The following is a 23,844-nucleotide window of genomic DNA, read 5'->3' on the forward strand; positions in this document are numbered from 1 at the left end:
GCCCCCCCCCCCCCCCCCCCCCTCCCCCCCTTACCAGCATGAGCACCGAGGGGTCGATCAGCAGCTCCACGCCGATGGAGGTGCGCTTGCGCTCGCCACCGCTGATGCCCTTGCGGAAGAAGCCGCCTGCGGGAGGGCAGCAGGGGGCAGCGGGCGCTGCCGCGGCGCGCCTTCAGGGCAGACGGCAGTCGCCAGCTGGGCGAGCGCCGCACAGTGGCTGCCCGTATGCTTGCCAGCCCCTCAAGGTTCGCCCGTCGTGCCCCGCCCCCACCTCCCTCCCCCACCCGCCGCCCACCGATGATTGTGTCCTTGCACTGCCTCAGACCCAGCGCGGTGAGCGCCAGGTCCACGCGCCGCAGCTTGTCGGCGTGGCTCATGCGGCGCGGCAGGCGCAGCATGGCCGCATAGTACAGCGTCTCCTTGACCGTCAGGCTCTCGTACAGCAGGTCGTCCTGGCGGGTGGAGCGGGGGGGCGGGCGCGGGGGTGGGCATGTGTGGGCATGTGTGGGGATTTTTGCGCAAAGCGGCGGGCTGGCAACATGGCAGGGGTGGCAACGTTTGGGAGGCGGGCAGGCAGGCAGGGAGGCGGCCAGGCAGGACGGCAGGTCGACTGGCGTCTCTCTGCCCACGGGCAGCTCCGCCACGGCACCACCGCTGGCCGCCCCCACCTGCAGCACGTAGCCCACGCGGCGCTTGAGGCGCTTGGTCAGCGGCGCGCCGTTGAAGGTCACGCCGCCCTCGGTACGCATCTGCTTCTGCGCGCGCGCCCCCATAATGGACAGCAGGGAGGTCTTGCCGCTGCCGCTGGGGCCTGGCAGGGCAGGGAGGGCGCAGAGCGGCAGGTCGGGCAGGGGGTGGGTGCGAGCGCCTTGAGGTGGGCGAGCCTGCCAGAGCCGCGGCCCGCGTGCGGCGCTGTCGCCCCAATGCGGCGCTCACCCATCATCGCCAGCACCTCGCCCGGCAGCACGCTGCAGCTGACGTCAAACAGTATCTGCAGGGTGGGCGGCGGGGAGGCATATTGGGATTCCAAGGGTGTTCTTGGGAACGGGGCAATGGCGACCAGCCCCACACGTGCAGAGTGCCAGCCGCGTCGGTCGGCCAGCACGGCGGGCGCACACCTGCCGGTGGGTGGGCCGGCTGGTGCCCACGCTGCTGATCTTGCGCTTGAGGGCCCGCGGGTTGAGGCGGGACAGCAGGGAGGGCTGCTGCAGCAGCAGCGGCACGTGCGCCGACACGTGGGTGACGCCGATGGCAATGCGCTTCTCCTCTGAGGGAGGCAGGAGGGCAGCAGGGCAGGGCAGCAGGGCGTGAGCGTCCAGGGACGCTGGAGCCAGCACGCATGCGCGGAACGCGGCAGCAGGCGAAGCTGGCATACCGTGCCGCCGCCGCCGCCAACCGCCCCAACCACCCCGCGCCGTCGGCCCACCTGACAGCGGCTCGATCACCGACAGCTCGTCCAGCTCGTGCCCCGCCCCGATCTGCACCTGGACATCCGCCTGCCCCGCCTGGGAAGCAGCCCTGGGCGTCATGCCCAGCTCCCAGCACTGGAGCTGCAGCTCTGCCTCGCGCCGCCGCTCCTCCCGACGCTCCTCCAGGTCTGGCTCAGTGCTGGCCATGCGCAGCATCTGCAGGGAGGGGGAAGGGAGGCTGACATAAGGCTCTGGCAACCTGGGGGGGCTGCTCAGCCGGCTTTCCAGCTGCACCATAGAGGTCCAGGGCGTGGGGGTGCCTACTTTTTGTGGGGAGTGCAGCCTGGTGGCTGGTGGTGGCCCCCTTGGATAGCGTAGGTTGTGGCCCACTCACACTCGCTCGTGCACTGCCCGTGAACTGAAGCAGAGAATGCTACGCTAGTGTGGAGCTGGCACAAAGACGGTGCCAAAGCTTTCTTCGGCGTTCCGCAGCCTTATCAGCAGGTGAGAAGGGGGCCTACCCGCCGCCGCCCGCCGTCTTGCCGGCTACTCACTAGCTTCCGCTCACTAGCCATGGCCTCCCATCACACGATCTGCCAGCATCGAGCGCTGAGACGTAACCCAGGGAGCGTTACAAGGGTGCCAGGCAGGAGTGCAGGCCGCGCTCCAGCGCACGGCGGTCCAGCCCCCGCCCGATCAGCACAACCTTGCTGCGCCGATCCTCGCCGGGCGCCCACGCGGGGCCCTCCACCACATCGTAGATCTCGTGCACCCCCTGCAGGATGTGCTTGCGCTCGCTGCCCTCCACATGCAGCAGGCCCTTGATGCGGAAGATGACCGGTGCCGCCGCCGCCGCCGTCGCCGCTCCCGCCGCGCCGCCTGCCGCTCCTGCTGCTGCCCCCTCGCTGCCCTGCCCCTGCCCCTGCCCCTGCTCCTGCTCCTGCTCCTGCTCCCACAGCAGCGCGTCCAGCCAGTGCCGCAACCGGGGCAGGTCCAGGGGCCGTCCCGGCAGCAGGATGGTCACGGTGCCAACCCTGCTGTCGTGCTGGCCGCCGCCGCCGCCGCTGTGGTGGTGGTGGTGGTGCTCTGGGTTGTCGCACTGCGGGTGCCCACACTGCGCTTCCTGCTGCTGCTCCGCCGCCGCGCTGCCCACCGCTGCCCCCGGCCCTGCCTCCGGCGCGCCTCCATCCACGCCGCTGCCAGGCTCCGCGCCCGCTGCCTGGAGGCCCTGCATGACTGCCGAGTAGATGCCGGTGTTGAGGATCCTGGCCAGGTCGATCTCGCAGCGCTGGCAGCGCAGGATGGCGGCCTCAGCGTTCATGCCACGGATCGTGCCCTCCACCCGCGCCAGCTGCTCCTCGCCCGCCAGGTCCACCTGCATCAGTCAGTCAGGCAGGCAGGGGGGCAGGTGGGCGGGTGGGCAGGCAGGCGGGCGGGCAGTCGGGCCTTTGCGGTGGCAGGCTAGATGAGCGAGAGGCCATCCGCTTGGCGGCGCAGAGCCGCCACTGCTGCCTGCGTGCCGGCCGCCTCCTGCGCCCGCCCGGCCGCCGCCCGCACCTTGTTGAGCAGCACCACGTCGGCAAAGGCCACCTGCTGCTGCGCCTCGTTGATGGCGCCCGCGGGGCGCGGGGCGCCCAGCTGGCGCTCCACGTGCCGCCCGTCCACCACCGTCACGATGCAGTCCAGGCACACGCTGCGGCAGGGAGGGGGAGGCATGGCTGGGGGGAGGGCACCCTGGGCATGGCGTCAAAGCAAGAGTAGCTGTAGTTTTCGCAAGCCTCCCAGACCGCCACTGCCATCGGCAAGGAGCCGGCGCCCTGCCCCCCTGCCCCCACCCCACCTCAGCCTGCCCCCAGCGCAAGCCCCCACCCCCACCCCGCCAGCCTTCCCGCCTCCCCACCTCGACTCCAGCTGCTCGTCGGTCCACAGCGCCGCCGCCACGGGCCCCGGGTTGGCCAGCCCCGTCGTCTCTATGAGCACGTAGTCAAAGCGCGAGCGCTGCTGCATCAGCGCCTCCAGCGCCCTCACCATGTCGTTCTTGGCGCTGCAGCAGATGCAGCCGTTCTCCAGCTCGGCCCACTCCGCCAGCGGCGACGCGTCGCGGCCCTGCGGCACGGCGGCGGCGTTGCGGGGCAGCGGCTTGGTCCGCAAGGTGCACAGGCCTTCATGCGCAGCGTCGCCGCTGACGCACCGCTGCTGGAAATCTCCCCACTGCCGAAAACGCCATTTCCCGTCCTGCCACGTGCCTGGGCCAGCGCGGGAGGTACAGGCGTGGGCAGCGCGGCAGGTACGGGCGCCGGGCAGCCGCCCTCACCTCGGGCTCCTTGACCAGCGCCCGCTCGATGTCTGCCGAGTCGGCGATCTCGTTGAGCAGAACCGCGCAGCGGTAGCCGTGCTTGGCGGTCAGCACGTGGTTCACAAGAGTGGTCTTGCCCGCGCCCAGGTAGCCGGTGATGAGGGTGACGGGGACGGGCGTGGGGGGCGCGGCCGGGGCGGCGGCGCCAGGCGCTGGCGCTTGCGCGGGCTGCAGGAGGAGGGTGGCAGGATGCGGGAGATGTGGCGGTGTCCACGAGAGGGCATGGTCCTGCTGCTTGGGTGTAGAGGATGCAAGTTGCGCAGGGCCGGTGACCGGGGTTCGACACCGCGGCGGTGGCAGGGCGGCGGAGTAGGGCGCCGCACCTCTGCGTCCTGATCCACGGCCCGGCATGTGGTGCTGACCTTGCCGGCACCCGACGCCTGCAGCGGCACCGCTAGAGGCACGTCTTCGTCATCGCTTGACATGCCAGAGGTAACACAGTGAAGTGAGGACGACTGGCTGGCTTCTGGATGGACTTTGTGGCACCTGCAGACTCTCAAGAAATACAGTAGGGTGCTGTATAGCTGTGGGGCTCATCACCAGCACCTGACAGCCTGGCAATCTCATGGGTTTTCCCCACCCCAGGACCCTCTATCGGCGCTTGCAGCTATCCTGTTGCACCCATGCCGCGATGGCGCGCCCTCTGCGGCTCTGTTTGGCAATAGAGTGCACTGCACGGTTGAGTGGGCTGTGGCAAACCCTGCTGCGGGGTGTCATCGAGCCACTGCTGGTACACCTGGCCCCTCTGGGCCTCGAGATGTCGCTGGTTCTGTTTGGGGCGCACCCTCCTCATAGCCCGGCAGCCGTAGAGTCAAGCTTCGGCTGGCTCAGCAGCGTGGACCAGTTTCGTTGCCTGCTGGAGGACGTGGAGTTTGTGGGAGGCGGGGGCCAGCCGGTGGCCCTGGCAGAGGCGCTGCTGGAGGCGGCTAGCTTGTTCGCGCTGCCGGCGCCGGGCGCAGCGCCGCCGCCGCAGCAGCACTGCCTGGTGTGCCTGGCCTCGGACCCGGCGGTGCGCCCGGTGCCCTGGCCCTTTGCGGAGGACTGCAGCATGGCCAAGCTGCCGGGGCTGGCAACGTCGGTAGAGCTGTGCCGCGGCCTGCGCCACCACGGCGTCCAGCTTGGACTGGTGGGCGGCAACATGATGGACAGCCCCCCCCTGCTCTGGCACCTGGCCAACCTGGTATGTGACACCCCGCTCAGGTGAGGCCTGCACACTGCCTGGCTGCATTTTTCTGGGAACCTGGGCTTTTGCTGGCTGCGCAGCCGGCTCGGCAACTAAGCAGCCTGCTGGCCTCCCTGTTCCCCCAGCGTGGCCTGCGGGTGTGCCCACTGCCCTCGCCCCGCCCGGCCCCGACTGCCTGCAGCTCGGAGGATGCGTGGATGGAGAAGCTGAAGCAGAGCCATGAGGGCGTGCTGCAGCAGCTGGTGCGGTCGGCGGTCACGCTGCCCGTCGCCGCCATGGCCATCCTCCCCTTCTGGCCGCAAGCCCTGGAGGTGCGCTGCAGGGAAGGCAGACGAGTGGACAGCGTGGGTGGTGCGGGGCACGGCACGCCTGCCCCGTATTCTGGGCTGCCCAGAAGCTCCACATACATGCCCCACTGCCCGCCCTGCCAGCCGGCGCTGCTCGCACGCTGCCGAGCTGCCCTCCGCGCCGCTCCTGGCTTGCGCGCAGGTGCTCATGAAGAGCGGAGGCAAGCCGCTGCCGCTGACCGCGGCTTCCAAGAAGTTGCTGGGTGGGTGCCTGCTGCTGCTGGTCCCCCACCAATATGGCGATGATCCCTGCCAGGCTGGCCACTGCTGCCCCAGGCCGGTGTAGGGTGGGGCAAGCCGCTCCTGCGGGCCGCCCCCGGATTCATGTGTTGCCCTGCCTCCTGGTGTGCAGCAGCATCCGTCACCGAGGGGACCGCCGCCAGGCGGGGCGATCCCGGCGGCAGCCTGGAGCCGCTGCCACCTCACTCTGAGGAGGGAGCAGCCAGGCGGGCGCGTCAGGGCACAGCCTCCCAGCCTCCCGCAGCAGCAGCAGCAGCGGCTGCCGGCTCGGCGGGCGGTTCCGCGGCCTCGGCGGCAATGCCGCCGCCGCTTGCCGGGGCAGCGGCGGCCCAGTGGACCCCGCCGCTGGCGCCTGGCGCCTCCCCTGGCAGCTTCCTGGACGTGCTGAACGCGGAGATTCTGATGTCGCCAGACGACGCCTCGCCCATGCAGGACGCCGCACTGGCCGCCATGATGCAGCAGGCGGCGCCGCCGCCCGTGGGCCCGCAGCAGCAGCAGCCCCTGCAGCAGCCCTCGGTGCAGGGCCTGCCGCTGCCGCCCATGCAGCAGGCGGCGCGGACGCAGCAGCAGCAGCAGCAGCAGCAGCAGCAGCAGTATGGGTCGGGGTCGCCAGCGGGCACCGGCGGCAGCTCCTTGGCACCTGCCTCCCCCGCCAAGTATGCCCTCATACACACAGCCAAGGTGGTGGTGGACTCCAAGGTCACGCGGGGGCCCACCCTGATGCTGGGTGTGGGCCAGGTGCGCACGCCGGGCGGCCCGCCGCCGCTGCCCCGACATGCACGCCCGCCTGCCCAGCCGCACGCCTCGGCCGGCACGCCTCCGCTGCTTGCCGGCGTGGACTCGGCGGCGCACCGCAATCCAGGCGCCCTGCGCTGCGCTGCCTGCAGATCCAGGCGCTGCCCCAGCAGGCGGCGACCCTGGTGCAGCTGAGCTGGCCGCCCCAGCTGCACATTGCCAAGAATGTGGCGGTGGGCCAGGCCTCCCAGTTCATCTCCAGCAAGCCCAACTGCATACACACGCGCCTGATGATCCAGTACGCCTCCCAGGAGGCACAGGTGAGGCGCCAGCAGCCCCTGCTTGCGCCGGCGGGGGGCCCTCCCCAGCCACGGCGCGGCTGGCGCGGCGCCAGGCCAGGCACCCTCGTCAGCCCGCCCCTCGTGGCCCGCGCCCCGGCATGCGCCTGCAGGGCTTCCCTGAGCGGCTGCTGAAGATGGGGGCAGCCGGGATCATTCTGCTCCAGAACAGCAACATGGGCGTGCTGCTGCCGCAGCAGCACCCAGGCAGGCGGGAGGTGCTGCTGCGGCTGGTCATCGTGCCCAATGCGACCGCGCCCAGGGCGAGGTGACCCGGGCGCAGCTCAGGCGCGGCACACAACCACACTGACCCCTTGCAAATGCACTGCCCTGCTGACTTGAACTGCACTGCCTGACTGACCTTGTTTTCACACCATTTTTGTTGCTCTGCACTACATCCCTATTGGTCCTTATCTCTATCTTGCTTCCTGTGAATTGGGCATGCCCACTGGGGGGTGCACCAGCACTTGAGCTCCCCCCTCGTGGCTCACACGCCTCACAGCTCCGCCACCTGCCGCCGCCGCGTCACCTCCACGCCAAGCGACTGCACCACGCCGCTGACGGCCACGTGCGGCTTGCTGACGCCGACGGTGACGGCGGCCACCCCGGGGTGCTCCCTCAGCACCTTGCCCGCAATCCGCTCAGCCACCACCTCGATCAGCTGCTGCGGCGGGCCCTCCACAATCCCACGGATGTCCCTGCAGGTCGGGGTAAGGGGGGCACAGCAAGCCGGCACTCCAGTGTCTGGGCATGAGTGCCGGTGGCCATGGCACAGCGATGATCAGCTGCGCTGCAGTCAGCGGGCACTCGACCTGCCAGCCCATGCAGCCCCCAAGCCCATCCCCCACTCACTCGTACACTTGTGCATAGTTGACGGTGCGGCGCAGGTCGTCGCTGCGCCCCGCATGGGACAGGTCTGCCAGCAGCGTGGCATCCACCACAAACTTCTGCCCCAGCTTGTTCTCCTGCACAGGCGGCCAGCCAGCGAGCAGCAGTCGGGCAAAGAGCAGCCTGGCAGCAAAGGCTGGCCCCAAGTCGGCGGTACGGCAGCAACAGGCGGTGCTCGGGCGGGGATCCAGCCCGCCACATCCTCCTCACCTCTGGGTACACCCCATGGTAGCCGTGAAAGACTAGGCCGCGCAGCAGGATTCTGTCCAGCGGCTGCCCTGCCGCATGGTCGCTAAACAGCCTCCACCCCGTGCCCGCTGCTGCCGCCGCCGACGCCGCGGGGGTGCAAGCCTGCGTGCGGCTCGCGGGGGTGGGTGGATGGCCGACATCGAGCGCAGAACCCCCCTCAAAAGCTGCCAGCGCCCTCCGCACCGGCCATAGCGACGGCAATCGGGCTGCCAGCATGGTGCTTGCCGCTCCTGCTCTCCAAACGGGGCAAGCCACGAGGGAAGATATCCTGAAGGTAATTGGGGTCCGGTAGGCGTGCAGTGGCCCGCAATGCGTGTCCTTGAAGAGAGAATCAAGAGGGACCGCCACCTCAGTGGCCGCCGCCACCCCTCCCCTGGCCACCTCTCCCCTGGCCGCAGTCTCTTGATTAATACACCTTTGGACTCTGGTACAGCATAAGACTCAGCTTGTAAGCAAGCTGACCATGCACTCGTCTGTTGCAGCCATCGCGGTGAGGGCGGCGGCCTGCTTCTGGAGCACCTCTGCGTCGCTGGGCGCCGCCACCTTGTGCCGCCGCTGGCGGCTGTCCAGCGCCAGCTTCTGCTTCAGCAGTGTCTCCACCCACGCGATGGAGGCATCCAGCTCCTGCACCAGAGCCTCGGCTGCCACCGCCTGCTGCTGTGCATGCCGCGGCGACAGTAAGCTGCGCTGCACAGCGGCGTCGTCTGGCGGCAGCCCAGCCTCCCGTGCCGCCTGGCGGAGGCCCTCAGACAGTTGCTGCTGCAGCACACCCAGCATCAGGGCATTGGAGGCCTCCAGATGGACCTCCGCAAACTGCCTGCTGTGCTGGGTGATGCCTACAGTGGCCAGCGACACATCGCCAGGCACGCTGCTCATGGCGGCCGCGGGCGATGGCGGGCCGCGAAGCACAAATGCCAGCTGGCTCCTGCCCGCGGCCGCTGGCGCGGCGACGCGAGTGCAGGCCAAGCGCTGCTGCGTGATGTGGCTCAGGCACTGCAGGTCAAGCTGTTGGGATGCCACCGCCAGCACAATGCCGTGCTGCTCCTGCGGCTGCTCAGAGACCAGGGCGGCGGGACGGCTGTGGCTCGTCAGCCACTCCGCCCAGCTGAGCTGCACCCTGCCCAGCTGCACAGGCGGCGCTGCCACAGCCGTCCTTCCGCTGAACGCCTGCACGCCTGTTGGCGACGCCGCTGCTGCGTGCTCAAGCAGCACAAACACGTCGGCCCACAGCGCTTCCCCAGGCTGCTCCTGATGCTGCTGGATGTCCAGGGCAGCGGTCAGCTGCAGCTGCTGCATGCCTGCTCCCTCTGGACCCATGCCGCCACTACTGCCGCTGCCGTCGTTGCCGCTGCTGCTGCTGGTTACAATAGTGCTGTGCTGCTGCCGGCACACCAGGCGGGCGACGGTGCTGGCGGCCAGAATTGTTGGCCTGCAACCCCTCGCCTGGTGTGCTGGGAGGCTGATGGCCGCACGCAGCCACCACTGCCCCGCTGCGCACTCTGCCTGCACGCTGTGCACCGTGATGCTGCCACCCTGCTGCTCCTGGTCCAGGCTGCTGCGCGGCGCCCCTGGCTGCCGGTGCAGCCGCCAGGTGGCAGCGCAGTGCGCAGCCAGGACCGCTTCTCCCTGCGTCACCAGCTGCTGCTTCTGCTGCTGCAGGCGCTGCATGCGCAGCAGCTCAAGCCGCCCCTCGTCCACCCGGCGCCGCATCGACTCGGCTATCTGCATGACGTGGGGGTGGTGGGTTGTGAGGGAAGTGGGGGGTGTGGGTTGTGAGGTGCCGCCCTACCGAGCGGAGCTCTGGCTTGGATGACTCGAGGGAAATCGAAATGCTTGATGCCAAGCAGCTGCCCGCTTGCCTTGAGCAGTCCCTGTCGCGCCTCCACGTCATCGCCAGGAGATGGCGTGCCCTCGCCCTCCTCGATGCCTGCTGGTGAAGGGCTGGGCGGCACGGCGTCCATCGGCGCCTGCTGGCCTGCAGCCCCAAGCTCCACTTCAGCTGCATCGCCTGATGTCCGCAAATCATCCTCGCCATGCTGGTGCGGGCCAGGTGCCTGCTCAGCAGCGGCCTGTTGCGTCGCAGCCCTGCACAGGCGACAACAGGGCAGGCTGAGCGGCGGCGGCGGCGGGTATCGGCAGCGCCGACACAGTGTGCCCATCGATCCCTGGCTCACTTCTTCTGCCCGCCTCCCTGGCCATCGCCCTCCACACTGCGCTTGAGCGCCAGGCGGCTCCTCTTCTGCATCGGCTTGGGTGATCACGTCCTCGTCCCCACGCTGCCCGCACACCGCCTTTACACTCTGTCGATTGGCGCAGGGAAGGTTGGACGTGGCGTCCAGGTTGCCGCCATGTCATTCTTCCTGCATGGAACAGATGGGGAAGCTCCAAAGAACAACGGCCTGGTCTCTCCGTTGCTGCACGATTCAGATCCCAGGACGCAGAGTTCAGTGGACGCTGTAGAGCACAGTGCCAGGAGCACCAATCTCCTCGCCTGGCTCCTCTCGCCCCAGGGAGCGGGGCCGGGATCCAAAATGGAGACGGAGCTGGCGGCAGCCTGCACCCTGCTGGCAGCGGAGTTCCCAGACACGCCCCGCAGCGTGCTGGAGTCGGCCTTGCGAGAGGTGGACCTAGACATCCCAGCAGCGCGTCGCAAGCTGTTGGAGCTGCAGGCAGAAAGGCGCGGGCAGGGGGACTCCTTCCGGGCAACGTCGGTGAGTGGCCTATCAATCCCGCCCCCGCTCCCGCCGCCGCCGTTGGTGTCCTGCTGCCCGCTGTCCCACCAGCCTTGCCCACCCCCTGGCCGTCATGGAACTGAAGGCATGGTGCGTGCACACTCGCGCTGCCATCTGCCTGCAGTCGTCACAGCTGGCAGAGACGCCGTCATCGCCTGACAGCTCCTGGTTTAGCACCACCGGCTGGAACCAGGCAAGCCAGTGCTTACCTGGGCATGGCCCCTCATTGCCCGCGTGGATGCCCCATGCTTCATCCGCGACTGGCGCTTCTCAGAGCACCGGCAGCGCAGCGCTGCCCTGCAAAACTTGCTCATGCTGTCGGTCGCTGCTTGCCTGGCCCCACCTGCGTTCCGCAGGGCATGCGGGATCTGGGGCTGGAGTCGTTTGGGGCGCAGCTGTCGCTGCTGGGCAAGCAGATGGCCAGCAGCCTCAATGCCATCCTGCCCGCCGACCTCAACCCCTTTGCTTTTGATGAGGACGACTACGATGAGGAGGAGCTGGCTGCTGCCGCCGCCGCCAAGTGAGCAGCAGCCAGCAGCCAAACCAGCCACACAGGATGGCTCGGCCACAGGCTGCCGACAGGGTTTGTCGCTCTGAGGGGCGCCGAGCGAGAGCGCTGCATGCACTGTCCCTCCTCTGCCTTGACGCATGTGCATGCGCGCCGCGGCCTGGCTGCAGGGCGAAGCAGGATGAGCGGGAGAAGGCGAGCACAGCGGTGGCCGCCACCGCCCGCAAGCTGAACAACCGGCGGGGCGGGCCGCGGTCCCCCGGCGGGCAGTTTGGGCCCGATGAGGAGGAGGAGGAGGAGGAGGACACCGATAAGCTCAACTGACACCATGTGTGGTTAGGCCGCGGCGGTATGTGCGTGTCCCCGCTCGGTGCACCTTGCATGCACGAGCGCTTGCGCAGCTGGGATGCCTCCCGCGCCTTGGCCCATAATTTATATGCCGTATCCCTTGGCGGATGCCAGCCAATCGGCACCCCTAAACCCCCTTGTTGAATTGGCACTCGCCCCCATGTTGTGCTGCCGTGTAGCAGTGTGCGCACACGCTGCCTTGTTCATTTGCTATTTTTATCTTTCGTCTCCTGCTGAGGTCCCCGCATCTGTGGATGCTCCTTTCATTCCGGCCTGTCTGCGGCTGCTGCCCAGTTGCAAGCCGCTGTGGGCCTCCCCCCCGCCTCCCCGCTTCCCTCGTTCCATGCCCGTATGCTCGTGGGCCGGCCAGCGCAGGAGCTTGCACGCGGCGCAGAGCCTTGTAATGCACTGCAGCACCGTGCTGTCAGCGTCCCGAGGTCACAGCAAAATGGTACAGCAAAGCGGGATCAGCCATCACAGTGGACGGCGGAGGTCAGTGCTAGGTTCAACGCAACACGGCAGGTCAACACACGTCGCAGCGCAAGGGTGCACCGGCCCCGGCCTGATGCCCAGGCCGGCAGGCCGGTGCTGGGGAGGCGGGAGGCGGTGCTGGGGCCTGGGCGGGCAGCCCCCCGCTCCCTACCTCCCTACAGCTCTTTGTCCAGGTCCAGCACCACCCGCTTGAGCACCACCTCTGACTTCTGGTGCGCGCAGGCCGCGTCCTTGGCCACCCGCTGCCAGCGCTCGCCGTGGTGCGGCTCCGCCGCCAGGAACCGCTTCACCACGCCCTCCTGCTGCTCGGGGCTACCAAACTGCGTCTCGAACTTGAGGTAGGAGGCCCAGAAGTCGCCCACGTCTGCGGGAGGAGGGGGCGGTGGGTGGGAGGCAGGCAGGCAGTGCAGGAAGGTAAGGTGGCGGCACGCATGGGCGTGAGTGTGCGCCCCCGTGTGCGATGGTGATGGCGAGGCAGTGCAGGAGGCAGTCGCGCGGGTGGGATTGAAAGGAACGCCGCTGGCCGGCGGTCGCAGCGCAGACGGCCGGGGCCCAGCACCACAGAGGCCCCTCCCCGCCCCGCCCCTCCCCTGCCCTCCCCTCCCCCTCCCCGTCCCCGTGCCGCCTCACCCGGGTTGAGCGTGACCGCTCGGTTGAACCAGGAGCGCGCCTTGTCCACCTTGCGGTCCAGCCAGAACAGCGCCGCCACGGCCGCCACGACGTGAGGGTCGTCATTACACTTCTTCAGCGCATCCACTGCAGGGGTGGAGGAGGGGAGGGTCGAGGTGGAGGAGGCGGGGAGGGGAGGGGCACACGACGCGCTGTCGGCTCCAGCCGGTGCAGGGGAGGCCGGCCCAGGCGCGCCGCCTGCCTCCAAACACAGACACGCAGAAGCCACACCCGCCCAAACCAGCAGCAGCCGCGGCCCGCCCGCCCGGGACCCCCCCGCGCACCCGATCTGCTCTTGCGCTGCGGGCGGGGCGCCATGTTGATGGTCTCCGCCCACAGCGGCCCGCTGTCCGGGCAGTCCTGCAGCGCCTTGGCCATGAGCGCCTCCCCAGCCTTCTGGTTCTGCGCCCGCAGCTCGGTGCGCACGGCAGCCAGCCACAGCTGCGCGTTCTTGGGGTTCTTGAGGCGTGCCTGCTCCAGCAGCGCGCGCGCCTTTGCCACGTTGCCCGCCCGCTCCTCCAGCCGCGCCGCAGACACCCAGAGCGGTATGCAGTCCAGGCAGCGCTTGATGCCGGCCGCGTACGCGAGCCGCGCCGCGTCGGCGTTGCCTGCGGCAGCGGCGGCGGCGCGGGCGGCGCGGTCGCCTCGCAGCGGCGGCAGCAGGGGCTGCCGCACGGCTGGGCAGCCCGCAGGCAGCGGCGCAGCTCGTCCAACAAAGCCACACAGATTGCCGCAACACGCACCGCACCCCCACATAAGCCACCCCAGCCACCACCCTCCACACACGGCCCTGTGTCCCAGCCTGCCTGCCCCCGCAGCCTACAGCCCCCCACCTAGCCGCCACCATGCCACCATGCAACCCACCTAGCCGCTCCTCCAGCTGCCCCAGCATGATGTGCAGCTTCCAGAAGTACGGGAAGCGGCGGATGCCCTCCTGCAGCAGCTCCCGCTCCGCCCCCGCCGCCCCCGCCTCGCGCTCCACCATCGCAGACTTCATCCACACGCGCGCCGTGCTGGCCGGCGGGTGCTCCCGCGCCTTGGCCAGAATCAGCCTGCGAGTGGAGTGGGGGAGGGTGGGGGAGCAGGCAGACGCAGGGTGGCGAGCTGAGCACCTGGCAGGCACGGCTGGGCAGCAGCAGGCGCGACGGTGCAGCAGCAGGCCAGCAGGCCAGAGCAGACGGCCACGTCGGGCACCACCCCCGCCCCTGGCCACATGGCCAGCTGCCACGCTGGCGCCCCCCTCCCGCCTACCTGGCGCGGTCCAGCTCAGCGTTCTCAAACTCCACCTTGAACGCCGCCAGCCAGATCTCCTCGCTGTCCGGGTTGCGCACAAACGCCTCCTCCAGCACGGACCGAGCCCCGGCCACGTCCCCTGCGCCAGGCGGGACGCAAACGGCAGCAGGCGGGTGGGACGCATGGCGAACGCGGCCGCGACGGGTGCAGGGTGCGGGAAAAGAGGTCGCACACTCGGCGGCTCACCGCCACCCACCCTCCCAACACATAAACGTGCCACACCGCCACACACCCGGCCTGCTGACCCCATCCCACCTGACAGCCACTTCTCCTTGGCCGCCATGAGCCACAGTACCTCCGCCTGTGGGCAGTACTGTACCGCCTTGCGCAGCAGCGCATCCAGGCTCTCCCGGCTGCCCGCCGCCTTCTCCAGCTGCGCCGCGCGCCGCCAGATGCTCTTCTTGCCTGGGAAGACGGAGAGGGCGTGGGCGTAGATGGCTCGCGCCGTCTCCACAGAGCCCCGCCGCATGCACTCCTCTGCGGCATGGGGGCAGGGGAGGGAGGGGCAGGCGGTGGGGCTCTGGGCACGGTGGGGCCGAGCTGGCAAATGGGTGTCAGAACCGGAGGCAGCAGGTGCCGCAGGGGGAGGAGGCGCGCGGCCCGGTCCCTGCGTGAGGTACCGCCACGGTACCCACCCGCATCCGCCATCCACGTGCGCTTGCGGTCCTGCTCCTCCACGCCGTGCCCCACCACCTCCTTGACGATCGCCCGGCACGTGGCCGCCATCGGCGGCTGGCTCTTCTCTGACGCCTCCGCCTCCTGCGTGACAGGGGCAGGCCAGGGCAACGGGGAGGCAGGCTGGTGGGCGAGCCAGGCAGGGGAGCACAAGCAGCCACGCGCTGGTGGCACAACAGCCCGCCGTGCACCCCCCAGCCCTTGCCCCGCCATGCAACATCCGCTCCCTCCTGCTGCATCCCGCCTCCCTGCCCGCGCGCTGGACCCGTCACGCCCTCCTGCTCCCGTCACGCAGCCCCCCCACCTTGAGCCACCAGTCCCGGTCTATGACCACGCCGTTGGTGGCCAGGCTCTTGATGCCGCGGGGGATGATCTTGTCGGGCATGGCGGCCTGCCCGTTGGCCTCCTCCAGCTTGGAGGCTGCGGGGAGGGGGAGGGGCGGGCGGTGAGGGATGGGAGGCGAGGGGCCGTGGCCGGGTGCTGTGTGGGGTGCGGGGATGAAGAGAGGCGCGATGCCGGCGAGCTGCCGGCAGGGGCTGGGCAGGTAGCTTGGCGAGGCAGGGTGCGGCGCAGCGCATGCGTCCACGCCCCACACCACCACGCCCCGCACCACGCACCACACCGCCACCCCGCCTTCGACTGTGCGTGCCCCAGGGGCTGCCCAGGCCGCGAGCGTGCGCCCAAGGCCCCCCGTGCCAGGCCGCCCCGCCCGCACTCCTCACCTGTGATCCACACTTCCGCCGAGGTGGGCACCGCCTGCCGCGCCTTGTTCAGCACCTTGCGCGCATTCTCATACGCCTCCAGCCGCGCCAGCGCCAGCCACAGCTCCACGTGCTGGGGGCAGCACTCCACGGCGCGCGACTGCGGGGGAGGGCAGGGCAGGGCAGGGCAGGGCAGGGCAGGGCAGGGGCAGGCGCGCGCGGGTGGGCGGGACGATATGCTGGGTGCCGTGTAGTGTAGTGTAGTCATCAGGGAGGCACCTGCGGCCAGCCAGGCAGCCCCCGGCAGCGCCCGCACGCCCTGCAGGCTGGCAGCACCAGCAGGCGGGCGCACCAGCAGCACCCTCGCGTCGTCCTCCTCACTAATCTCCACCACCGCCTTCCACAGCCGCACCGACTGCGGGATGCGCTCCAGGGCCCTGCAGCCGGGTGGGCAGGCGGGCAGGCGGGCGGGAAGGCGGGCGGGCAGGGGCACTCGGCAGGCGCAGCCGGGCTGGCCGCCAGCAAACGCGAGCCGCCCGGACAAAGCGGCAATGGGCGATGGGCCTGCACGCAACTCGTGCAGCAGCCCAGCCGGCCAGCCTACGGAGGCCCAGCAGCCCCACCCCACCCGCCCCGCCAGGCCCCGTGCCGCGCAGGGAGGGGCGGCCCACCTGAGCAGCACGCGCTTCTTGGCGTCGTCGCTCTGCTCCAGCCGCGCCGCCTGCATCCAGAGCTTGACGCTGTCGGGCAGCGCCGCCACGCCGCGAGCCAGGATGGCCTTGGCGTTCTCGGCCGTCTGCGGGGGCACGAGGGGAGGCGAGGGAGGAGAGGAGGAAGCGAGGGAGGCAGAGAGGCAGGTGAGGCGGGCAGCGCGGGTGGTGCGCCGGGGCAGCAGGCAGCGGGAGGCTGCGCTGGGAGCGTGCCAGGAGCCTGGCAGGCGAGCAGCAGGGAGGCGCGCCCGCCAGGCGCCGCGCGCCGCGGTACCGTGCCGGCCTCGCAACGGGCGCCGCCCACCTGCAGGCGCGCCGCCTCCAGCCACACGTCCTCGTTGCTGGGGCACAGCTCGCAGCCTTTCATCATCAGCTCACGCGCCTGTGGGGGCAGGGGCCAGGGGTGGTGGGTCAGGCGTGTGTCGGATGGTGGGTACAGGACAGCGTCAACATCTGGGCCTAAACACCCACGGATGCAGCTGACAGCCCGCCGTCCTGCTGCAGGCGTGCCAGGGCAGCCCGCTTGCCTGCTGCAGCTTGCCGGCCACCTCCTCCAGGCGCGCCGCCGCGATCCAGCCGGGCGCGTGGCGCGGGTTGGTGTTGATCACGCTCTTCAGCAGCAGCCGTGCCTTCTTGATGTCGCTGATCTCCGCGTCTGCAGGGCAGGCAGGCGGGCGGGCAGGCAGGGAGCGTGTGTGTATGTGCATGCAAACGTGGGTGGGGTTGCGGGGACCAAGCCCCCGCCCTGTGCCAGGGACACAGCCTGCCCCAGCAACTGCAGGCCCCAGGCCCCACAGCCGCGCCCGGCCCCGCAGCTGCCCCAGGCCCCACAGCTGCCCCCAGCCACCCACCCGACTTGAGCGTGACCGACTTGAGGTCTGTGAGGTATCCCTTGGGGTCCACCACCGTCTGCCCGCTGACCGAGTCGGAGATCTTGTCCAGCTTCAGCTGCACCACCGTGTTGCGCCCCGCGCCCATGGCCGTCAGGTCGGTGGTGATGCCGCCGCCCATGGGCGTCTCCAAGCCGCCGGGGCCGTGCGCGTCGATGGCGGTGGCGGTGGCGTCGCGCGCCGCCGCGCCCGCCAGCAGCGAGTCGGGCACGGGGGTGAAGCGGTCCAGGTGCTTCTGCTTCTTCACCGTGTAGTCGCCAATGTCGGGGATGGCCTCCCACTGCGGTGGGCGGTGGGGTGGGGTGGGGGGGCAGGCGCAGCAGGCTGGGGCAGCAGGCTGGGGCAGGGCCCGGTGGGCGGCTGGCGCGGGAGCAGGGTGTCGGGGGGGCAACGGGCAGGCGCGGCGCGCGCCGCGTGCAGCACCCCAACACCCTCATCCACAACAGGGCTCCCTCTCCTTTGACCAGAACACACCCACGGCGGCTTCCAGAGCCGGCTCCCAGCCGCCAGCACGAGGCCGCGACCCCACCCGGCAGCCCTCCCAGCCCCGCCAGCCCCACCTGCTCCATGGGCACATCCGCCAGCTTGCGCTTCAGGTCGGCAAACTGCTCCTGGATCTTGGGGTTCTCCGCGCGGAACTGCTCCAGCTCCTCCTTCAGCTTCGTCTCGCGCCGCTCCTGTGTGCGACACGCGCGCGCGTGAGTGTGTGTGTAGGTGGGGCATAGGCGGGCAGCCTCGGTGCCCACCAGTGCTGCCAGCCCACCAGCCTGCAAACCAGCCCCCTGGGGCCCTCTCCCCACAGCCTCTGACCCGCCCCGGCACCTACCCACCCACCAACACCAGCCGCCCCGCCCCGCCCACCTTGCGCCGCTCATCCATTCGGTCCTCCACATTGTCCCACACATTGTCGGCCTCCCGATCCTCCTCATCATACACCCCCGTGGCTCCCAGCACCCCCGCATCGTTCCCCAGGAAGGCGTCAAACTTGGTGTCGTCGGCGCCCGCATCCGCGTCGGCCTGCACCCATCAAGGCAGCAGAAGCAGCGCAAGCGGCGGCGGCGACGGCGGTCGGGAGCGGTGGCGGGGGGACCGGGCGGCAGGCTGACGGCAGGGCCTGGAACCTCTGCTGTCCTGCGCCTCCACCACCAGCACAACCAGACCGCCAGCACGGGTGCCTGCCTTGTCTTTCTTCACGTCTGGGGCGGGCATCGACGGGCCGATATCCGAGCGGGTGGTGAAGCCCGCCGCGCCGCGCCCCATGCCCGCCACATAGCCTGACGGCGCTCTGAGCGCATTGAAGTCCACCTTCAAGCCTGCAGCAGGGAAGAGTCCAAAGGCGTTCAGGGCCCCAAACAAGGCCAGCAGGAGGCACACTGTCGGATCATGGCGTCGGGCTGTGGCGGGCGGGGTCGCCGTGCGTGCCATCGCGCTGTACACCCGTCGCTCACCCGGGGGCAGCGGCTGGGGCCGCACGCCCTGCCTGCTCATGGTGTGCTGCTGCTGCTGCTTTGCGCTTTGTGTGTGCTGCTACAGGAAGGGGCCCATTTCTGTAAGAATTGGGTGAAAGCGGATGCTGATCTAGGGCTGTGAGCGCGCTGGGAACAGCACAAAGGGGCCAGCACGCCCAGCATGCCGCCATGCGGTTCGCCGCGCATGTAGATAGCAACGCTGCTGATCCTACAGCAATGGGTCGGTGGGGTTGAACCACGCTGACAAATGGCCCGTGCGGCTGCTAAACAATAGGAGACGTCATCGAGGGGGCCTCACTGTCAACGGTCTGCCCCGCGGGCGGCCCCCGGGAGGTCATCTGCGGCGAGGGATGTCCAGGCGCCTGTGAGCGACGTGAGAGACGTGTGGGTTGGCGACGCAAAGGCTGGACCTGCCTGGACGCTGGCTTCGACGTGCGGGTACGCGGTGGGGCACGAGGCACTTTGTGGGCACTAGCGGTAGAACTGCTGGTGGGACGTTGTGTGCAGCGGTGATTGCGTGGTAGGCTCCCCTCTCTGCATGATGAGATGGGTACACAATAAGCAACAGTAGGAGGAAACGGGAAGCAAGAGATTCAGTTTCAGAGGCTTTCAGAGGAGTGTCGGCTGAGCTGGCGGCTGCCACCGCCCCCAGCAGGCATGTCATGCCCTCCAGCCCTTGGCCCTGCCCCAAAGACGGCCGAAAGAGCCAGCGGTGCCGGTCAGCACCCAGGCCAATACAGCCCCCGCAGACGGCAACCGCCACCCTCACGAACAACCGGCCGCAAGGCACCCTGTTCACCGCTTGGCATCCTAGCAGCAGCCGCGGGGCGTCGGCGGGCATTCGGGATGCGCACCTCCGCGCGCCTGTTGGCCGCTGCACTGGCGGCGGCGCTGCTGGCGGCGGCGGTAGCCCACCAGTGCGCCGCCCACGACACGCCCAGCCACAGCGGCGACCCGCGGTGCCGCACGCGGCGACCACGGCCGCACATGCCGCACGGCGAGTGCACCCACCTGGTGCACCAGTACATAGCGCAGCACACACAAGACTTGGGCGGCACGCCGCACGATGTCAACAAGCTGCTCTTCTTCCTGCACGTCCCCCGCGCAGGTGCTTGCTTGCTTGCATGTTGCAGCAGCATCTGAGCCACAGCGTGCAGTGCTGGCCAGCTGGAGAGGCTGCCGATGGGTCGGGGCTGGCTGGCTGGCCGGAGCAGCCGCCGATGCCGCCGGATGCGGGCGCAGCCTCGGTGCTCGGGTTTCGCTGCGCCCGCCCCTGCTTCCTGGCCCACCGCTCCTTGCGCGTGGGCCCCACGCCTGCAGCCGGCAAGACATACGCCAACTGCTTCCTGCGCACCGCGCTGCCGCCCTCCAAGCGCTGCGCCAAGAGCTACGACCAGCTGCGCCTCAACGTGTCGATGGAGGATTGCCAGACGCTCATCAGCCACGACGACTTCAGCATCTCCCAGTTCTTCCCAGAGGGCGCCGCCACCATCACGCAGCTGCGCAGGTGGGGGCAGGCAGGCCGGGGACGGCCGCATGCATGGCAGCGCCTCGCACGCGGCAGCCGCTCCTGCTGCTCCGCCGTGCGCCGGCGGCACGCGGGGTGACGCTCAGCTCGCCCTCTTCCTGGCACGCTTGTGCCTGCCCTCCTGGATCAGGCCTGTGGAGCGCATCATCTCCTCCTACGAGTTTGCGGTGGATGTGGCGGCCAAGGGCGTGCTGCACCCGGAGCGGCCCCGCAAGAACCCCAAGCGCCGCGCCGACTTTGTGGGCACGCTGGAGGTGTGGCCCTGGTCCATCCTCATCCCCTGGTTCAAGCAAGACATGGCGGACAGGGTGAGGGCGGGGGCTTTGGCGGGGTGGCCATAAGCTTCAGCCGTGGGGCGCGTAGCGCTGCTGCTTTATTCGAGTGGTACTGCTGCCTGTTGCGGCACATCTACTGTGCGTTGTACTGCTCTTGCTGCCATTCATTCGTGTGTTCCCTTTGGTCGCCATGGCACACGTGGCGCACCTCCATGCTGCTGTCGCAGATGGAGAAGCTGCGGCTGCAGACGCTGAACGACCTGACGGCGTGGCGGGCCTTCACCTCCCCAGACAACCGCACCTACTACTGGAATGAAGTCAAGAACTCGTCGGGTGCGGCTGAGCCTCATGCTGCCATGCCGGCCAGCATCCGAGCGGCTGGGGGCTGCCCGGCACGGCGAGGCGGCACAGCTGGGATCAGGCGGCAGCAGCTTGCCGGGCAGCCCCACACGCCGCAGCGTTGCTGCGGCAGTCTGCCCCTGTCTGGTGCACGCTTATGTGGGATCCCCTGGCACCTGAGCCACACTCCACCCCCACCCGCCCTGCTCCAGTGTGGACGCTGCCCGACCCCGAGCCCGTGCTCAACCCGTACAACAACTCTCTGGTCATGCCGCTGCACGAGTTTGTGGAGCACCCCATTGCCGAGGAGCTGCTGCACAACGGCGCCGCGCTGCAGGTGGCTGAGGCCCACTCAACTCAGCTCAGCTGCCGGGTGTCCCCAACTCAAAGCGCTGCTGGTCCTGACCCCCAACAATCCACTTGCTGCTGGGCCTGACCCCCAACCACTTATGCTGTCGCGCCCGCCCACTCCCTGCCAGGTGCTGGGCCTGACCAACTACTCATACTGGGCGGGCACAGAGGCGCTGCGCAGGTGCGTGCGCTCCAACAGCATCGCGCGCGAGATGCTGCTCACGCTGGCCACCAAGCGGCTCAAGACCATGGCGCACGTCGGCCTCACCGAGCGCCTGGACGAGTCGGTGCTGTCGCTGGCCGCAGACTTGGGTGGGTGGCCGCTGGCCTGCCGGCCTGGGCTGGCGCACGCCGCGGGGCGCCGCCGGGCACGCTGTGCGGTGCGCCTGCGCCTCGCCTAGCCCCTGGCCTGCCGCGTGGCCAGCAGGCGCCACCTCATGCCCGTGGTGCAGGCCTGGGGCTGGATGGTGCGGCCTACAAGTACACCAGCTCATCGGCCTTCACATACGACGACGGCGCCGCAAACGACGATGGTGCGCGCGGCTTGGGCTGGCGGCGGAGTACACCTGTGTGTGGGGTGGGATCGGTCGTTGCCAGGCGGCGGGAGCGGCGGGCTGGCCAGATGTATCGATGTGTGCCCACCCCTGCCCTGCCGCTCCCCACCACCCCCGCAGACCTGCTCACCTTCTACTCCGCCATCGAGGGCCACCGCAACCTGACGGTGGCGCGGCGCGAGGCGGCGCAGCGTGTGAAGGCCATCGTGGAGCAGCAGCGGGACCTGAAGCGGGAGCTGGATGTAAGCTGGATGGGCCCTGGCCTGCCCTGCCGTGCGCTGTGCGGCGCTGCATCCCCCTCGTGTGCGGAGATGGCGTCGGTGCTGCCCCACCTGCTGCAACGCAAGGCATCCACAGCCAGCCGTACCTGCCGTACCAGCCGTACCAGCCGCCCCTGGTGGCGCTGCCCTGCAGGAGCTGACGCCGCGGCTGACAGCGCTGGTGGACAGGGAGGCGCAGTGGCTGGAGGAGCAGCATGCCCTGAAGGCAGCAGCGGAAGCGGTGGACAGCGGAGCAACAGATTGGGAGGCGCAGGAGGGTGAGGGAGGTAGGGAGGCGCAACATGGCGAGGCAGACGAGGAGGCGCAGGAGGGAGAGGCAGAGGGTGAGGCGCATGAGGGCGAGGAGGCGCATCATGACGGCCAGACGTCAGAGACAGCCGCAGAAGAAGATGCGGCAGAAGGAATGGCCGAGGACGCGGCCAGCGGCAGCGAGGAGGTGTTGGATGGCGACACGCAAGTGTCGGATGAGGAGGGCGAGGCGCAGGCTGACGGCGAGGGCGAGGACGGTGCTGCTGGCAGCGACGACGCGGCGGAGGGGCAGGGCGAGGCTGGGGCCCAGGAGGAGGAGGAGGAGCCGGAGGAGGAGGATGAGGGGCTCACAGATATCGACAGCCCCTGGGCAGAGGTGGGAGCGCTCGCCGCGGGCTGCTCTGCCCCAACCGCTGTGCGCCCCGCTGCCATTCTAGGCACCGTATGCGCTGCTGGCAGCCCCTCACCTGCCCTCCCCGTGTGCTGCAGGAGATTGTGGCGCTGGACCAGGAGGTGCTGGCCAAGCAGGAGCGCATGAAGCAGCTGGAGAGCGAGCTGGTGTCCCTGCAGAACTCGGGCCTGGTTGTGTCGGCAGGTGGGGGCGGAGCGTGCCGGGCGGGCCAGCTGCTTGAAGGCCTGTTGGGGCCGGCAGTGGCAGCCAGGCACTACCTTCCTGCCGTGATATGCATGTGGCATGGCCGTGTGCCGACGCCGCTGGTTTGTGACGGCGCCTGGCCCGCGGCGCGCTGCGCGCAGATGAGGCCACGGGGCGGGCTCGGCAGCTGATCCCCGATGAGCACTACCTGCTGCCCAGCGAGACGCTGGGGCACGCGTATGTGCGCTGCGCCAATGTGAGGGACATTGCGGCCGTTGCCGGAGAGGGAGGGAGGGTGGGCCCGGGATGTGTGCGGGTGTGTGCCGATAACCATGCCTGGGATCCTGGGCTTGCTTGCCTGCTTTCCGTCGCGCCCGTTGCGCCTCACCATCTGCTCCCGCCGTGCGCGCAGGCGGGCAAGGGGCGGCGTGAGCGGCGCAAGGTGTACAAGCACCTTCGCACGCCTTGGGGCGAGACATTCCGTTTCGAGGCTCAGTCGCGGCAGCTGATACCCGAGGATGTGACGGCACGCATCCACCAGCTGAATGCGCTGGATGAGGAGCTGTGGAAGGCGGGGCACGCGCTGCTGGAGGTGCGCCGTGCCGGGCTGGCCTGCCACGCGGCGGTGGTGGGCCGGGCATGGAGCTGCTGCCTGTGGCGTCTGCTGCCCGCCGCTGGGGTGTGCCCACATGCTCCGCCACGTTCTTTGGTCTTTGAGCGTGCTGTTGGGCTGGCAGTCTGAGTCGTGAACAGCCTGTGCGTGACCCGCCCCACCTTTGCAACCGCACTGCGCAGAAAAAGCTGGAGGAGCAGCGGGCTGCGGGGCTGCTGCAGTCCTTCCCGCCGTTTGCCTCCCCGCAGATGGCGACGGCGGAGCAGCAGCAGAGCAGCAAGCGGAGAAAGCTGCACAGCACTGGGGAGGTTGTGAGGGAGGAGGGCCCGCAGGCGCACCGGCCCCCTGTGCATGACAGCGGCGCAGAGCTGTATGCCAATGACAGGGCAGCAGCGGCGGCGGCAGCCAACGACAGCGAAGCAGCCAACAACAGCGACTCAGCCAATGACAGCGCGGCAGCCGGCGACAGCGAAGATACCGCTGGCAGCACAGGCGCTACCGCCAACGACACCGAGGCCACCGCCCCGGAGGCTTCCACCACCTCCGCCACTGCCGACGCAATGATCAACGCCAGCGCCCAGTCAGCTCATGACGAGCTCTGATTCAACACCCTGATATTGCTGGTTTCTTTTTAGCATTGCTGCCGCTGCACTTGTATGCCTGCCTGAATTGCTGCCGCGGTGCACAGCACCACGGCCCGCCTGCGCCAGTGTGACACCTGGTGCGTGGACGAGTTGGGCAGTTGCAGTGACAATGGAAACTGGATTGTGGGCAGTACAGAAGAGGAGAGAGCAGAAGTGGTTGGCTGCAAAAAGACGGATGCAGTT

The 23,844-nt window shown here is 69.5% G+C and overlaps 6 protein-coding genes across 6 annotated transcripts in view; 2 read left to right on the plus strand and 4 right to left on the minus strand.

Annotated features, from left to right (window-relative positions):
• The window catches only part of CHLNCDRAFT_34091 (hypothetical protein), a gene marked incomplete at its 3' end in the record, with an annotated part of 3,514 nt that extends 2,523 nt beyond the window's left edge, over window positions 1–991 (minus strand). The window contains exons 1-4 of the mRNA XM_005850815.1: window positions 937–991; window positions 669–811; window positions 296–452; window positions 35–126 (exon numbers count right to left, since the gene is read on the minus strand). Of these exons, the coding sequence (XP_005850877.1) occupies window positions 35–126; window positions 296–452; window positions 669–811; window positions 937–943 (399 nt within the window). The 5' untranslated portion in view covers window positions 944–991. The remainder of the gene's footprint in view (window positions 1–34; window positions 127–295; window positions 453–668; window positions 812–936) is intronic.
• Window positions 992–2,028: 1,037 nt separating this feature from the next.
• Window positions 2,029–4,262, minus strand: CHLNCDRAFT_29783 (hypothetical protein). Its single transcript, XM_005850816.1, has 6 exons — window positions 4,128–4,262; window positions 3,724–3,933; window positions 3,310–3,515; window positions 2,967–3,102; window positions 2,602–2,784; window positions 2,029–2,454 (listed from the first exon to the last, which is right to left on the minus strand). Exons 1-6 carry the CDS (start codon window positions 4,188–4,190, stop codon window positions 2,041–2,043), a joined length of 1,212 nt encoding a protein of 403 aa, XP_005850878.1. The 5' UTR covers window positions 4,191–4,262; the 3' UTR covers window positions 2,029–2,040.
• Window positions 4,263–7,116: 2,854 nt separating this feature from the next.
• Window positions 7,117–7,763, minus strand: CHLNCDRAFT_14597 (hypothetical protein; the record flags this gene model as incomplete). Its single annotated transcript, XM_005850817.1, has 3 exons — window positions 7,117–7,306; window positions 7,461–7,573; window positions 7,707–7,763. Coding segments are annotated over 3 exons (360 nt in total), but the record flags the coding sequence as incomplete, so codon positions are not given.
• Window positions 7,764–10,276: 2,513 nt separating this feature from the next.
• On the plus strand, window positions 10,277–11,309 carry CHLNCDRAFT_140531 (expressed protein; the record flags this gene model as incomplete). Its single annotated transcript, XM_005850534.1, has 3 exons — window positions 10,277–10,456; window positions 10,834–10,997; window positions 11,156–11,309. 3 exons carry the CDS (start codon window positions 10,277–10,279, stop codon window positions 11,307–11,309), a joined length of 498 nt encoding a protein of 165 aa, XP_005850596.1.
• A 449-nt stretch (window positions 11,310–11,758) lies between these two features.
• On the minus strand, window positions 11,759–18,324 carry CHLNCDRAFT_34097 (hypothetical protein). The gene is made up of 18 exons (XM_005850818.1): window positions 18,212–18,324; window positions 17,916–18,076; window positions 17,625–17,780; window positions 17,324–17,440; window positions 16,725–17,043; window positions 16,358–16,528; window positions 16,178–16,233; window positions 15,835–15,959; window positions 15,516–15,600; window positions 15,185–15,323; window positions 14,767–14,882; window positions 14,423–14,546; window positions 14,043–14,264; window positions 13,746–13,866; window positions 13,359–13,546; window positions 12,779–13,102; window positions 12,456–12,581; window positions 11,759–12,189 (listed from the first exon to the last, which is right to left on the minus strand). The coding sequence occupies exons 1-18, from the start codon at window positions 18,249–18,251 to the stop codon at window positions 11,981–11,983; spliced, it is 2,799 nt and encodes a 932-aa protein (XP_005850880.1). The 5' UTR covers window positions 18,252–18,324; the 3' UTR covers window positions 11,759–11,980.
• Window positions 18,325–18,935: 611 nt separating this feature from the next.
• Window positions 18,936–23,749, plus strand: CHLNCDRAFT_56881 (hypothetical protein). The gene is made up of 13 exons (XM_005850535.1): window positions 18,936–19,229; window positions 19,341–19,739; window positions 19,891–20,068; window positions 20,263–20,368; window positions 20,587–20,711; window positions 20,854–21,037; window positions 21,178–21,258; window positions 21,400–21,521; window positions 21,694–22,185; window positions 22,299–22,404; window positions 22,566–22,699; window positions 22,817–22,996; window positions 23,200–23,749. Exons 2-13 carry the CDS (start codon window positions 19,357–19,359, stop codon window positions 23,617–23,619), a joined length of 2,511 nt encoding a protein of 836 aa, XP_005850597.1. The 5' UTR covers window positions 18,936–19,229; window positions 19,341–19,356; the 3' UTR covers window positions 23,620–23,749.
• Window positions 23,750–23,844: the final 95 nt, after the last annotated feature.

Source organism: Chlorella variabilis (assembly GCF_000147415.1).
Source record: "Chlorella variabilis unplaced genomic scaffold CHLNCscaffold_3, whole genome shotgun sequence".
Taxonomy (NCBI): Eukaryota; Viridiplantae; Chlorophyta; class Trebouxiophyceae; order Chlorellales; family Chlorellaceae; genus Chlorella; species Chlorella variabilis.